The 14812-nt window shown below is 34.4% G+C and overlaps 1 protein-coding gene across 2 annotated transcripts; it reads left to right on the top strand.

The window, feature by feature from the left end:
* Window positions 1–4454: 4454 nt before the first annotated feature.
* On the top strand, window positions 4455–7831 carry si:dkeyp-67f1.2 (ILEI_FAM3C domain-containing protein). 2 transcript variants are annotated; one of them, XM_026214705.1, is made up of 10 exons: window positions 4455–4540; window positions 4624–4676; window positions 4750–4842; window positions 4958–4996; window positions 5097–5220; window positions 6348–6406; window positions 6676–6726; window positions 6827–6911; window positions 7016–7142; window positions 7265–7831. In XM_026214705.1, exons 2-10 carry the CDS (start codon window positions 4664–4666, stop codon window positions 7358–7360), a joined length of 687 nt encoding a protein of 228 aa, XP_026070490.1. In that variant the 5' UTR covers window positions 4455–4540; window positions 4624–4663; the 3' UTR covers window positions 7361–7831. The 2 variants fall into 2 exon arrangements, with proteins under 2 accessions (XP_026070490.1, XP_026070489.1); XM_026214704.1 differs by having other exon boundaries at window positions 4750–4854.
* Window positions 7832–14812: the final 6981 nt, after the last annotated feature.

Here is a 14812-nt window from a genome sequence, read left to right as displayed (position 1 = left end):
ATAAATTAATTAACTAATAAACTAATATAATAAATTCACATTTATGCATGTTTGAGCTCATAACAGAAGTTTTCAGTAAGCAAGAAATAAACTGATATTGTTGAAACCATTTGTTTTTATCAGCCCTAATTATTTTATTCAAACTTATATAATCATTCATAGACATTTTTACGTAAAATGAACCAAAATATTCATTGCCAATTTCTCCTTTTTAAGTGTCAAGATAAATTTAGACTACTTTTATTCCAGTTATGTAACATATAGATATTCAGAGCTGCGACAAATTGAAGATGGAAATGAAGCACGAGAAGATGAAAGTTCAGATGAGGTTAGTATGTGTGCCATTTTTTTTTTTTTTTTTTTTATTAATAGCCTTCAAAAATATATATGCTTAATTACTTTTTATTCTTTCTCTGGGTTTTCTTTCCACACACTCTAAAAACTGCTGGGTTGAAAACAACCCAATTTGGGTTATTTTGACAACCCAGCGCTGGGTCAAAAAGGGACGAACCCAGCGCTGGGTTGTTTTAACCCAACCAGTTGGGTTATCATATTTAACCCAGCCTGCTGGGTTGCCTTTTTTATGGTTTAAAATGACTATATTGCAGGGTTTAAAAAAAACAGAGCGGGTGTTTTTTTATCACTGTATTTCAGAAGGAAAACTACTGTATTTAGAAAATGTTCGATATCATTTCGCATGTGCTTGATAAGGCAGCGTTTGTGAGCTCAGTACCGCTCTGCAGCCGTTACCGGAGAAACCTACCTCTCCCGCTCTTAGCGCCTCCTGCTGGAAGAAAATAAACTCGCAGAGTGCAGCCATGTGGGGAAACAATGCATTTCTACGTTAAAATTAACCCAAATTGAGCTAGGCATTAAACATACAAATGTTATTCATTTTAAATATCACTTTTACACACAAATAATAATTACCAAAAGGAAAATATTTATTAAAAACAAGAGAAAAGTCAAAAAGTAACATGTTAGAAGAAATGCAGAAAAGGATGGCATTAACAGCTACAGAGTTCATAAACAAAGCATTGAACATTTAATGAATATAACTTAAGATCAAATTGGACTTTGTTCAATTGTATATATTGTATAAAAATATACGAAAACACATACAATAAATTTACAATTAGTTAGGTTTTTTTCCAACTATTCTGGCATGACAGTACACAAATAAATCACATTAACTTTGATATTATAACATTTAACAGATGCATGTGTGTGTGTGTGTGTGTGTGTGTGTGTGTGTGTGTGTGTGTGTGTGTAAGAATGTGAGCAGGTGTATAAATGACAGAGTGTAAACTAAACAACACAGAAAAAGCATTTAACTTTTTTTTTTTTAACAAATTATACACTTACAGTTTGTTTCATAGTCCATGAATATAGATCATGCATCACGGTCAATTTTCATGATCTCTTTAGCATAACTGATGTAATCATGAAGAAACCCCATCAGCACAGCATGTGACATCTTCTACATCATCCAGGGCAGCGTCCTCCTTTAAAACCACCGCTGCATCAGTTTAGGGGAAAGAAGATTCTCCTCTCTGACCAGCATTCATCCCAGTCACCGCCTGCTCTTCATCAGTGGCCTAAGAGAAACACATTTGAAAAAATTAAACATTTAATTAAACTATCCATTTTCAGGTAGGTGTATTCACATCCGTAAGGATAGGTAAATAATCGGTTTTAAAGTTTCAACACTTTGTGCAGTTGATTAATGTCTCAGTCCACCACAGCGCTAGTGTGAGGGCAGGTGATATTGTTTGAATAAATATCGCTTTCAGAAAGCTTCTTTACTGAAACATTAAAACAGACATGACATTCACATACCTAACAATATTCATGTACATGGAGGGCTGCTCTTCAAACCGTTAGTTCACCAAATAATTAAAATGTTCATAATTTACTCTCCTCATGTTTTTCCAGACTCATACAAAATCTGCTAATTTTTTGGAAAACGTATGAATATATTTAATATTCTCTTTTTGTGTCCTCCATTACTGGTCTGGGAGACCAGTATTTTATTTTGAACATACATGTTTGCTATCATATAATTTAAGATGTATTCATATATAAATATCAGAATTTACTTCTACAATAACTCTATATTTATGAAGCTTGAAAATACTGATTATCTAAACTATAAATGGATTAACAAATATTATGAGAAAACTAAAAATATATTAATTTATGTTGTAAAGACAGACAAAAGTCTTATAGGTTTGGAATGACTTGAGGGCAAGTAAATGATTTTTTTGTGTGAACTTTACCTCTAAGAGCGAAGACCAAGAATAATGACTCTCCAAATCAGACAACTCCAAAGTTGGTTTGAGTTCTGCAATAAAAAACACAGACATCAATGGTCTTAATGAAATGAGCACGTAATCACACTGTTGTTGCATCAAAATGTGAAGTAAACTGGCAGGAGACGACAGAAAAATTTATTTTCTAAAAATAACTTACATAAAATCTCAAAGGAATGATGCTCTCCCATGCCTCTTGCTTTTAACATCTACAAAAACAAAAAACAAACATTATTTTACTCTTAGTAAAAAAACAACAACTGATAACATGAAATATGAAGTTTACTTGCCTTAAACGATATTTCCCTCTCTTCAGAAGAAGCTGAGAAAACCACCTCCTCACACAAGCAGACTTCTGTGTCCTTAACTCCAGTTAGTTTGAGTTCTGCAAAGAGGGGCATCAATGGTTTCAATAAAATATTAACATATACATACATACATATATAAAATCACATTGTTTTTGCATCAAAATGTGAAGTTAACAGGCAGGACACAACAGAAACATTAATTTTCTAAAAAAAAAAAAAGTAATAATAATTTAACTTACATCAGTCTCAAAAGAATGAAGTTATCTTGTCTCTGGATTGCAACATCTAAAAAAACCACACATTATTTTAGGTTTAGTAAAAATAAAGATAACTTGATGTTATTCTGAAGTTTACTCTCCTTAAACCGTCTGTCCCTCTCTTCAGAAGAACACCTCCTCCTCATCCTCACACAGGTCTGTGACTCCTCACACAAACAGCTTCTGTGTCTTTAACTCTCAGCGCGAGGACAATGAAGACAGGAGCTGGACAAGTCTGAAATATTACATGTAAAACATACTTTTAACAGTTACACTTCAACAGCCTCAAAATAATTATGCTAGTCTTTACTACACAATGCCGTTTCCTTTAGGAGACAAACATACATTCAGTTTAACCGCGAAAAAAAAAGACAAATTCACATGAGCGTAACCGTGACCATAACCGTCTGTTAACGCCTCAAAGAGAACAGATAATGTAAAATCTTATGTAAATATGACAAAATACATTCACAGACGTTATATTAAAAGTACATCCTCCGTTCAATAACGTTACATGAGGCAGTTAAGACCTCCGTGTCCGAGGCGAAAACCGCGTCCGTTTTTTTATATATATATAACGTTAAGCTCCTTTGTTTCCGCCTTTCATAAAACCTTCCGCCTTTCATACAACCGGGTAAACAATAAAAGATAACTTTACATTTTGAATATTTAACGTTACTTACCATTGTCTTTCACTCGCTTCTCGCTTCTATCACGCTGAGAAAATGGCGGCTGCTCGCACTGGAGACGTACGATTTTGACGTGACGTGCGTGCTCTCCTTCACGTCCGCGTCCTCAACCCACCCCGCTGGGTTAAAAAAAAAAGAGTTATTTTCAACCCAAACTTGGGTTAAAACATCCCAAAGTCCTATCCAACGGCATCAACCCAGCAGTTGGGTTGAAAAAACAACCCAGCGTTTTTTAGAGTGCAGGACCTGCTGGAGTGAATCATGTAGCACAATTTATCCTTGACGTTTCTCTTCTTTTTTTAATACTGTGACATTAAATGGCCAAAAGCATCACATAGGTCATTTAAAAACCACCAGGAGTTCCTGAAATATTTATCTCTGTTCCACCATTTTTCAGCACCGATATGTCCACCAACCAGTTCAAATTAGCTGGTTAAATCTGGCAGGATTCAGAGGCTAAAACCTCCTACGTGAAACAGCTGTGGGGAAGCGGTTCAGAAATATTAAGATGCTTATTACTATGATTTATTTGCAGGCATATGACTTATGAAACGAGCTGTTATGGTTGACATTTGTGGGGACCATTGCTTAAAACTTGGTCAATACTTGGAACTATTTTTTAAAGAAGAACTTATTTATTCTGTATCTTTATATCGTTATATGTTTGCACCTTCTGTTCTGACACTGAACTACTGACTCCTTTTAAAATAGTTTATTTAACTGAGGAGGAATACAATTATAATCATGAATATTCCTTGTATGTTTGATGAATATACTTACAATTCTCGCCACAAGAGGGCAGCACACAACTGTAAAATCGTTCTGCATGGCTTAACATACCTGTCTTGTTGACACGTTTGGCTAGAGGAGGTTAGTCTTGTTTGAATATAAGGGAGCAAATTTACCACACCTTAAGGTAGAGCCTGTCAGGTCAGGTTTCAAACACCACCAGATTCCAGAGAAGTTTCAAACAGGTAAAAACTCAAAAGTAAGAAGGGGGAAAAATATTGCTATTCTATGCAGTTGATTTTTAAATAATTTTATTATATCCCATCAGGCATGTGATATTTGCAGAAGATTATTTTGGGCTATCAAAAATGAGACTTAAAGGTAAAGAAAACACTTTTTAGCATTTCTGGTTAATTTGTGTGTATAATGAGCATATATCAATTGTGTTTTCCAGATTGTGTGTATGTTCTCACAACAGTGGTGATCATCTTAATATGGTATTTCTCTATCAACTGGTCAAAACTCCAAGAGCTTGCCAAACAGTCATGTAATGTACATGGTGATCACATATGACAGCTTGTTAATCAATGACATTATTAAAATATATTTTTATTGCTGTTATGTTTAAGTTTGGCTAAGACTGGGGTTGTTTTATATTCCAGACAAAGTTAGTGATTTTGTGACTGACTGTGAGAATCCAGGTAAGCTTAATTTTTAAGGAGAGGAAAATGAGTTTAAGAAAAGTTTATTAGGGTGCAGTACTGTATTTTCTTCGGGCAACTTGTTTATTTCTTTGGGCAGGTCTGTTTCAGTCTCATTTTGGATGCTGTCCACATAAACACTGCCCTGTCAACCACTTCCCCTTCCACCTTCACAGCGGTGTAGCCGATGTGGTGGCTGCAAAAATCTGCTTAAACAATACAGTGTAAGACCTGTTACAGCTTATTCAAGACAGACTAACACAGTGGTGATTTAGATTAATTCTATACAATTCTGTCATCATTTACTCACCCATATTGGAACGCAAAGTGAGAATGAGATATTCATCAAAACATTCATGCTGCTTGTCCATACTTTACAGTGAGATTGCTTGCACATTTTAATATTTTCAGTGAATAGCAACAAATCTCTGACCCGTTGTATGGCTCACAGCACAAAAGTATTGGATTACTTAGAATACTTTCAGACTTTTTGTGTGATCAGTTTACATATGTTCATTATGAAACAATTACATTAAATCAAACTATAAAAATTGTGGAAAGCAAGAATTTTTTTTTCTTTTTCCTTTTTTTTAATGTGTCAAGATTAAAACAAATCCAATTTGTTGATGCTAATATGGTTATGTGGAAAATGAAACAACATGTTGATTTTCATGGTTTCATATCAGCACATAATAGAAAAATTAATCTGTTCCTTGGCAGGGCTTAAAATGTGGAAAATAACACATCAGACGGAAAAAAAAAACACATGATCTCACACCAGGACACAATAAAAATATAAATAATCCAATACGGAAAAGCCAAGTGTGACAAATTCAGCACACCCTATGATTCAGTTATGATTCATTCCACGTTTAGCAGCGATAACTTGAAGTAATCATTTTCTGCATGACTTTATCAGTCTCTCACGTTGTTCTGGAGGAGTTTTTTCCCACTCTTCTTTACAACATTTCTCCAGTTAATTGAGGTTTGTGGGCATTTGTTTATGCACAGCTCTCACCACAGCATTCAGTTAGGTGAGGTCTGGACTTTGACTGGACTGCTGCAACACCTAGATTATTTTCTCTGTTTATTCATTCTGTTGTAGATTTGCTGGTGTGCCTGGGTTAAGTTTTAAGACCTGCAAAGGACCAGATAATTTTTTTATTATGTCCTGATATGGAAAGCCATACCAGAAATCTCTTATTACTTGTTTCATTCATGCATGACTGAAACATTTGCACCATTTTTAAGTTGTATTGCGATAAATGATGGCAGTTTTCATTTTTGTGGAAAATATTTCATTAAATGTTATTTAAAGATGGTAAATGAGCGCAAATGTTCTTCTCTACAGCATCATGGGCGGCATCAGAAGTAATGCAGGACAAGGGCTAAACATTGTGGTAGCAAACGGTTCGTTTATTAAAAATAATTGGACAAAAAAAAAAATAATTTATATATATATATATATATATATATATATATATATATATATATATATATATATATATATATATATATATATATATATTTTTTTTTTTTTTTTTTTAATTAAAAAACATAAATAATAATTGTATATTTACTTATGTAAAATATATTTGACTATTTATGCAAGTACTAATATTTATTAATATAATAAAATTCAGTTTGATTAATTGATTAATTGACTTTTCTTTTCATAGGTGAAACTGGTCAGGTTTTAAGAAATAAGAACTTTAATCTGGAATCTAAAGGTAGGTCTCTTAGTGAAATTGTGCATGCAAAAAAAATGTATCTAACAAGATGTAAAGTAAAACTGTCCTGATGTATGGAACCACTTGTTTGTCCTTCAAGATCCCAAGGAATTACTTGCCTATCTAAAGACTCTAAAGCCAGGAAACATAGTGCTTGTGGCCTCATACATTGACCCAACACCAAAGTAAAAATGTGACAGCCTTCACACACCATCAACATAATTAACTTGGCTTAAGAGTTGAATTTTTCATACTTGTCTCACTTTCACTGCCACCGTCTCTGTTCCAGTCTGACTGATGAGATTAGAGATATATTCAGTGCACTGGGCAGCACGATGGTCAAATCCCTGAAGCCCAGAGATAGCTGGGTATTTGCAGGCGCCTATGGAATAAAGAGAGCTAGTCCATTTGAAAAGGTTGGAACATCTTTTTAAGTTGAAGGTTTTCGTCGAATATTTATATTTTACTTTGGTTTAATTCAAATGAGTTTTCAGTGTGTTTTTAGTTTTAAGTTGGTGGTGTTCTCTGTTATGTTTAGTTAATCCAAAATGATATGAAGAACAACGCATATGAAGACTGGCCAGAGATGGGGGAGGTCATTGGCTGCTTTCCCAGAATATCTGAGAATGAATAAACCACAGTAGCCAACTTCTTATCACCACGTTTGGGACATTTGAAAATAGAACATTAACAGCACAGCACCTTTTTTAGCTCTCTTCCCTCCTTAAGCAAATAAAACTGAAGCAATAGTTTACTCTCGTATTGCTCCAAATCCATATTGACTCCTTCAATGGAACGCAAAGGTGAAATGTTGCATGTGTTTATATTGCTCTTTGTCAGAGCAACATTCTATAAGTACATTTAAAAAAGATAATACAGGTGATTCTGTTCTCATACTGAATTCCTCCACAAGGTAACATTGTTGCTGTTGATATTAACAATGAATAGTGGAAAATGGGAAAGAGACATCAGTTTAACTTTTTTCACTCCCCTTCCTTTTTATGCTCTGTTAGTGTTACTGTATGCACCATGGGTCTGAGAGTAACGCAATTTCACTTATGTATGTGCTTTACATGTGGAAGAATTGACAATAAAGCAGACTTGACCTGAATTGACTTGACTCCTTCTGCTGATTTAGGACACTGTATGCACTCCAGGTTGTTAAAGTGTGTGCGTGTGTGTGTGTGTGCGTGCGTTTGGGTTTGCTTGAAGGGATGTACATCCCCTCCTGCTCCTCTTGCTCTGCATGAAAATAGCCGGTGGAATCCCCGAGAATTGTTTCTGGAACAGTCCTGAGCAGAGGTGGGTAGTAACGAGTTACATTTACTTCGTTACATTTACTTGAGTAATTTTTTGGGGTAACTAATACTTTTCGGAGTATATTAAGATGGGTAGCCTACTTTTACTCTTACCTGAGTAAATTTTTTGGGGAAAATCTTTACTTTTACTTCGTTACTGTGGGCGAAGCTCCTCTCGTTACTTTACCTTAATGCAATAAATGTTATAAATGCTTCAGTTTATTCCAAACGCGCCGTCTACTTTTCTCTGGGGAATGAGCGATGCTCATTCGCGAATGATTCATTATTTTGAGTCAATTCTGTTCAACGGCTTGATCAAACCAATTGGCAAACGAGTGAATTGGTTCATGAATCAGTTTGAATGATTCGTTCAGTTCCCTCCCCTGCCGCACGAGCTGAGCGTCTGAAGCACACTCAGACTTGTAACGTTTAAGAACATCAGCAGCGTTGAAAACGGGGCTATGGAACTGCACTGAATTGAAAGCTTATCTGCAAAGGCTATTATTGGCTTGCGATGGAGATCCTTATTAGATTAACACCGCGTGTGCGCTGTCTACTTTTTAACAGGTAATAACTTGGGCTACATTCGATTACAGTACACGATAGGCCTACCACTTGTTGTACGTGTGTGGCTTATAACAGAGGGGAGTCAAGTTGAATGCAGCTTCCAAAAAACAAAAAAATAGCCGATTAAGATTTTATTAATTTTAATACAATCACACCGGTGCGAGTACGTTCAGCGAGTCATATCATCAGCTGCTAAATTCAGATCTGTGGTCGCTTGCTGGCGCCGAGCCAGAGACATACAGCGCTGCGCATTATAACCAATCACACAAGATTCTGTTGAGCTTATTAAAGCATTGGCCAATCAAATCAAATGTGTTCAGATGAATCATCGCTGAAATCCCGGTTCTTCCTTCACTCGCTCACTGACTTGAGACCTCTTTCTGGTGAATTTTCTCGTCAGAAACAACAAAGGGCAGATGTATGTACGAATCTATAATTAAGATATCTATTTCACCTTGTTAACAGTTTCAGTGATTTTAATGGGGGGTTTCTGAGAGTGATTGAACTCTAGACAGTCAGTGAAAATGATCTTTAATAATGTAAATGTTATTTGCTTTCTTTATGAACAATGAAAGATTAGTAGCAATATTTATATCACATTAACTTTCAATTTTAAATTCACATTTAATATAAAGTCAGTCGTATTAAAAATATGTTATGGCATGACACCTATATCTGTTACTTAAGTAAACAGACAGGGTTTTATAATAAATTACATAAACTGGAGTAAAGGCTGATGAAATATATACCTTTATACACACACACATACATTACATACATTTTATCTGTATATCTAAATAAAAATAGGCTCAGTGTGTATATGACCCAAAGTAACTAGTAACTAACTACTTGAGTAGATTTTTTATCCGATACTCTTTTAGTCTTACTCAAGTAACTATTCAAGACTAGTACTTTTACTTTTACTTGAGTAAATATTTCTAGAAGTACTTTTACTTTTACTTGAGTACAGTCTTTGGGTACTCTACCCTCCTCTGGTCCTGAGGCACTCATGGAATCATGGGTGTGACCCACGGAAAGGAAGTAAGGATATTTTTATCCAGTTTGAAGAACCTGTTTGTGTCTACTTTAGCAATGTAAGTCATACACCTACTCTAAAGATCTGACAAATGGATGATTATAAATGGACGTTATTCAAAAGTGTTGTAAGCTTAAAATGCTTGAATTTAACAGGTGAGAATGTTTCTTTTGTTTTATGCTATTTTCCTGTTTGTGTGACTTCAAATCAATGTTTGATCATTAAATAATTATTCTAAAATTAAATATACTTGTGTATATGCATATGCTTAAAAGCGCACATGATGAGTTGAGTGTCTTTCAAGTTAATTTGGTTTCAGTTATTAGAAATATGTGTGAAATCAAGGTGCATCAGCAGTGTTGTTTTAGTATTATTTACATTATAGTTTTTATTAATTAGAATGAGCATGAGTTTTTTTCATTTTGTTATGTGCCTTTGACATAATAATGTATTATATTTTAAATTAAAGTTTAATATATTTTTATTTTAGTTTACTTTCAGTTTAGGTTTTATTTATTTCAAGTTAGTAATGTTAGTGTTTCAACATTTCTTAGTTTTTCATCTAATATTTATATTTTTATGTATTTTATGATTTTTGTATCATTTTATTTATATTGCAGCTTTATTTCAGTTAACAAAAATGTTTTTTTAAATAGTTTTAGTTTTGTTAAATATATATATATATATATATATATATATATATATATATATATATATATATATAAAATGCATATTTTATAAATATATGGTTATTATAAATAACCCCGTATTATAAAAACAAAACTTACATTCTTCTCAACTCTAGATGTCTCAATCTTTCATACCTTTTGACTTCTTTCAGTTTAAAAAAAAAAAGTATATATTTAGTTGCAATTTGTGACATTAACCTCATTTGAATACTTCCTTTCTGATTTTCTTTCCCGTGGTGATTTAGTCCAAGGACTCCTGGTGACTTTCCTAACACAATCACGTTCTAGAAAGCATTATGAAGGGAAAATGGAGAGTTTGTTTGGGAGGGCCAGTAATGAGGTGACTAAATGCCAGCTGGTCCCAAAATGATTTTAGTCCCAATATGATCAACCCAGCATGGTGTTAATGTGTGCATACACACACACACACACACACACACACACACACACACACACACACACACTCACACACACACTCAATGCCTCCCTTGTGTTAGTTTAAATATCTCTAAACAAACAGGGCTATTGTCCTCTTCATCAAAAGCTTTAGAGATTTAGTTTGGATGGATGGATGGAAACAATAATAGTGATATTATGGTTTTGTAAACTACTATGATGGTAATATGTTAACCATATACATTACCATGGTAATATGCTGTCACTATAGCACATCACTATGAAAAGCAGAGGAAAAATGCTAAAGTAAAATAAAGATTTTGTTTTAAGATTAGTTTTTTTGTATTTTGCCTTGTGGTGAAAATACATTGACTCGTATCCATTTCCTTTCACAGGCAGATCATAATCATCAAAGTCATAATTCCACTTGTGGTCAGCCACTTACTGGACCTGGTGAATCAGGTTTTCTATGTTCCTTTCATATTATTTGATGTAGTTACGTTGATTAATTGTGCTTTTTATTATTATTACTCATGCTTTTTTGAACAAAGGTGCATCTGTTGCTACAGTCATGTGAGGTGGCCTATTATTTTTCTATGTGAATGAACTTCCTGGTGGATGCTGTTACATACCTGTCAAGTATCCCGTTTTGGCCGGGAAAGTCACGTATTTTACCCTTCTTTCCCGCCGTCCTCCCGTATTAGTATTTTCCCGTAAATCTCCCGTATTTTTTTTTTTTTTACCTGCGTTATTAATAAAATAATAATAATAAAAACATTCCCAATCTGAGCTCTGTCACTAGTCTCGCGATAACTCCCACCTGTAGTAGCCTGTCGCGAGGGGTGTGTGAGGTCAGATGACATGAGTTATAACGTGGGAAAAACAACAACAACAAAAGAAAAAACAGAGACGGATGATGGATGCTACAATAGAGAGTGAAGGCACACCTGCCAAAAAACCAAAACCCATGTGTAAATACCGTGATAAATGGGACAGCGAATTTACTTTTTTAAAGAATGCAAAGTTTGCAACAAATTTGCACAACAACTCACTAAAAGAGTAAAAGAAAAGTTATGTGAAATGAAAAGAAAAACTGTTAAAGAAAAGCAATATGAAATGAAAAGAATGTGTGGAATTAAAATAAAATGTAAATGTAAAGACAAGCAATGTTAAATTAACAGAAAATATGCAAATAAGCCTTTAAATAAATGCTCTTCATATATACCCTTTTGTGTTTTAATTTGGGCTATAACACCTGTCTTAAAATGTAAGGGATACTGGAGCTTTGTTGGGGTGGTGGGACTGCTCGCAATGGGCGCTGGAAAATTTCCCTTATTTTCAAATCCAAAACTTGACAGGTATGGCTGTTATCTGTTTTTATGTTTAAAGTCCACCAAAAATGTAAATTTGCTGAAAGATTCACCCCCAGGCCATCAAATAAGTTTGTTTTCTTCACTGAAAGAGATTTGGAGCATTATATCACTTGCTAACAAATTGATCATCTGCAGTGAATGGGTGCCCTCGTCAGTTGAAGTGAAATTTTATATCCAGTGAAAAACGAAATCTTGTCTGAATCAGGAGAGAAATATGCACAGATCAAGCACAATTTACAAGCAAAAACAGTTTTTTTGATTTGTCAGATTTTAAAGTTCAGGGACTACAGGGAAATTAAATTTTCACTGGAGGAAGCATCATTATGGATTATGGACTGGTATTTTGGATCAAAAGTGATTCATTATAGAATTTTTCAATACAAACATGCATCTTTTTGCTTCACAGGATATTAATTGATGGACTGGAGTCGTGTGTGTTTCTTTAATAGAATGCTCTCTCTTGCTCTTCTCCATTTCTTAGATTCAGTCTCTGTGATATACCCTGAGCAGAGATGGGGCAGAGAAGATGATTTAGACCAGAGCAAGCTACTTCCTGAGCAACCGGACAGCAGGTACTATGAAGAGCTCATCCGGCCTAAAAAGCTCCACAATCCCATCAAAACATCCAAGAGCCACCGGGAACTCCAGAGAGAGCTGATTATTACACACAAAAGTTGCACACTGGCAAAGAATTTGAGTTTGAAACAATTTTTAACCACGAACAAGCTTAGTTGCAGCCTTAATGTATCACCTGACCCAATTCCTAATCTCAATTCAAACGCGGTTTAAATCACCATTGTATGTACAAGTTTTGTCCAACAGAGGGCAGTAAAGCCAAAGTTGTGTATATTCAGATTGTATAAAAAGACTCTGGCGGAGTTTTCCTCTTGTGGATACATTAAATAATAATAATAATAATAATAATCAGATCTGGGGCACTTGTAACATTTTTTACATTTTCCTTCATAAATCACAGACTGCTTGAGATACTATCATCTTTTGATACAAGAAACAAATATAGGTTCACTAATGAATAATCGAATTTTCACTAATAAGGATAAGACTTTTTAATTGAATGCAATAAGTCAGATTGTTACAACTGCCCCTTGGTGGGGGCGATTGAAACACTGTTTGAGGGCAACTGTACCACTGAAAAATAAGTCATATTAACCCACTATTTCTCAAAGACAAGCCTATACTCAGTGATCACTGCTGTGGTGTTACTTAGTGTTTTTTTTTTTTAAGATGTAGTCATATATGTTCAAAAAGCAAAAGTCTGTACATCCGAAAAGTAACTTTCATACCTCAAAAAGTGCTGTGGAGAAAGAGCTGTAATCATGTATCACCATACAACACTGATCTACAGGAGCGTTGATACTCCTCCAGCTGCTGAATCGAACAGTTCTTTCGTTTTATTTAGAAAGCTTGGGGTTTAGATTTTGAATTAAATCACAGATTGTGAGAAACCAATGTGGACAAGAATGTTGAAAATGTGGGCCAATGCTATGTCAGTGTTAAGACCTGTTAAGCACTTGAAAGAGTTCACTTTAAATTGCTGATTAAGTGGCTGTAATTTGCAGCAATGAGAGAAACACACAAAAACAGAATAACTCTAATGTACTGGAACTGTATGTAATATTTTTCTTAAGTATATGAACATGGCTCAAATCATTTGATATGTTCAAATATGCATACTAGTTTCGGATACAGTGCACTAGTATATTTAACAAAATGTGCAGTATGAAAAGAAAATAGGGAAAACTGTATCCCATAATGCAGTTTCAGATTAAATTGTCCATTTAGTTTGACAAATGAACTGGCACTGTAAATGACAAATTGTAGCATCTCTTTTCCTTGACTTATTTGATTCGACAGACAATCTGAATTATTTAAAATAACATACATAATGCATACTTTCCATACAAATTGTTTTTAAACGAAATACATTATCACACAATATGATACAATTATCCTTTACAGATAAGATATTAATGTATACTGCCTCTGTTTGTGTAAGTGGCTTTTTACTTAGAGGAATAGTTTGCTTTTTAAACAGACTTCATGAAATTTAGCATTACATCACTTGCTCATCAGTGGATCCTCTGCAGTGAATGGGTGCCGTCAGAAAGAGAGTCCAAACATCTGATAAAAACACCACAATATTCCACACCACTCCAGTCCACCAATTAACATCTTGTGAAGTGAAAAGCTGCATGTTCTAATAAACAAATCCGCCATTAAGGAGTTTTCACTTAAAACTAAAGTCATGTGGATTATTGTTACTGTTTGGACTCTTATTCTGACGGCACCCATTCACTGCAGAGGATCTATTGGTGAGCAAGCGATGTAATGCTAAATATTTTTTCAAATCTTTTCTGATGAAGAAACAATCTATGTCTTGGATGACCTGACGGTGAGTACATTTCAGCCAGTTTAAATTTTTGAGTAAACTATTCCTTTAAGAGCATTTCCACTTATACAGTGTTAACATAATGAATTTGATCTCATATTTCAGCTTAGTGTTTTGTAAATATGTTTTGTACATAAAGGGATGTTGACATTTTACAGTTAAGAGTATATCATTTGAAAATACCAACCACAGTCTGCCTTTATTTGCACTGTACACAAAGATTTTACTGAACACACAATGCATAGACAAGGAGTGTTTATTCATAACGTGCTACTAACTGTATATTTGAAGGGTATAAATCATTGGCTCTTCATAAC

The sequence above is a fragment of the Carassius auratus genome, chromosome 31 (genome assembly GCF_003368295.1).
Source record: "Carassius auratus strain Wakin chromosome 31, ASM336829v1, whole genome shotgun sequence".
NCBI lineage: Eukaryota > Metazoa > Chordata > Actinopteri > Cypriniformes > Cyprinidae > Carassius > Carassius auratus.
This window is presented reverse-complemented; position numbering and strand designations above follow the sequence as displayed.

Coding starts and splice junctions, on each gene's coding strand:
- si:dkeyp-67f1.2 (XM_026214704.1), top strand. Junction 4,855..4,957: donor ACAGTCATGTAATGTACATG/GTGATCACATAT, acceptor TTTATATTCCAG/ACAAAGTTAGTGATTTTGTG. Junction 6,407..6,675: donor AAACATTGTGGTAGCAAACG/GTTCGTTTATTA, acceptor TTCTTTTCATAG/GTGAAACTGGTCAGGTTTTA.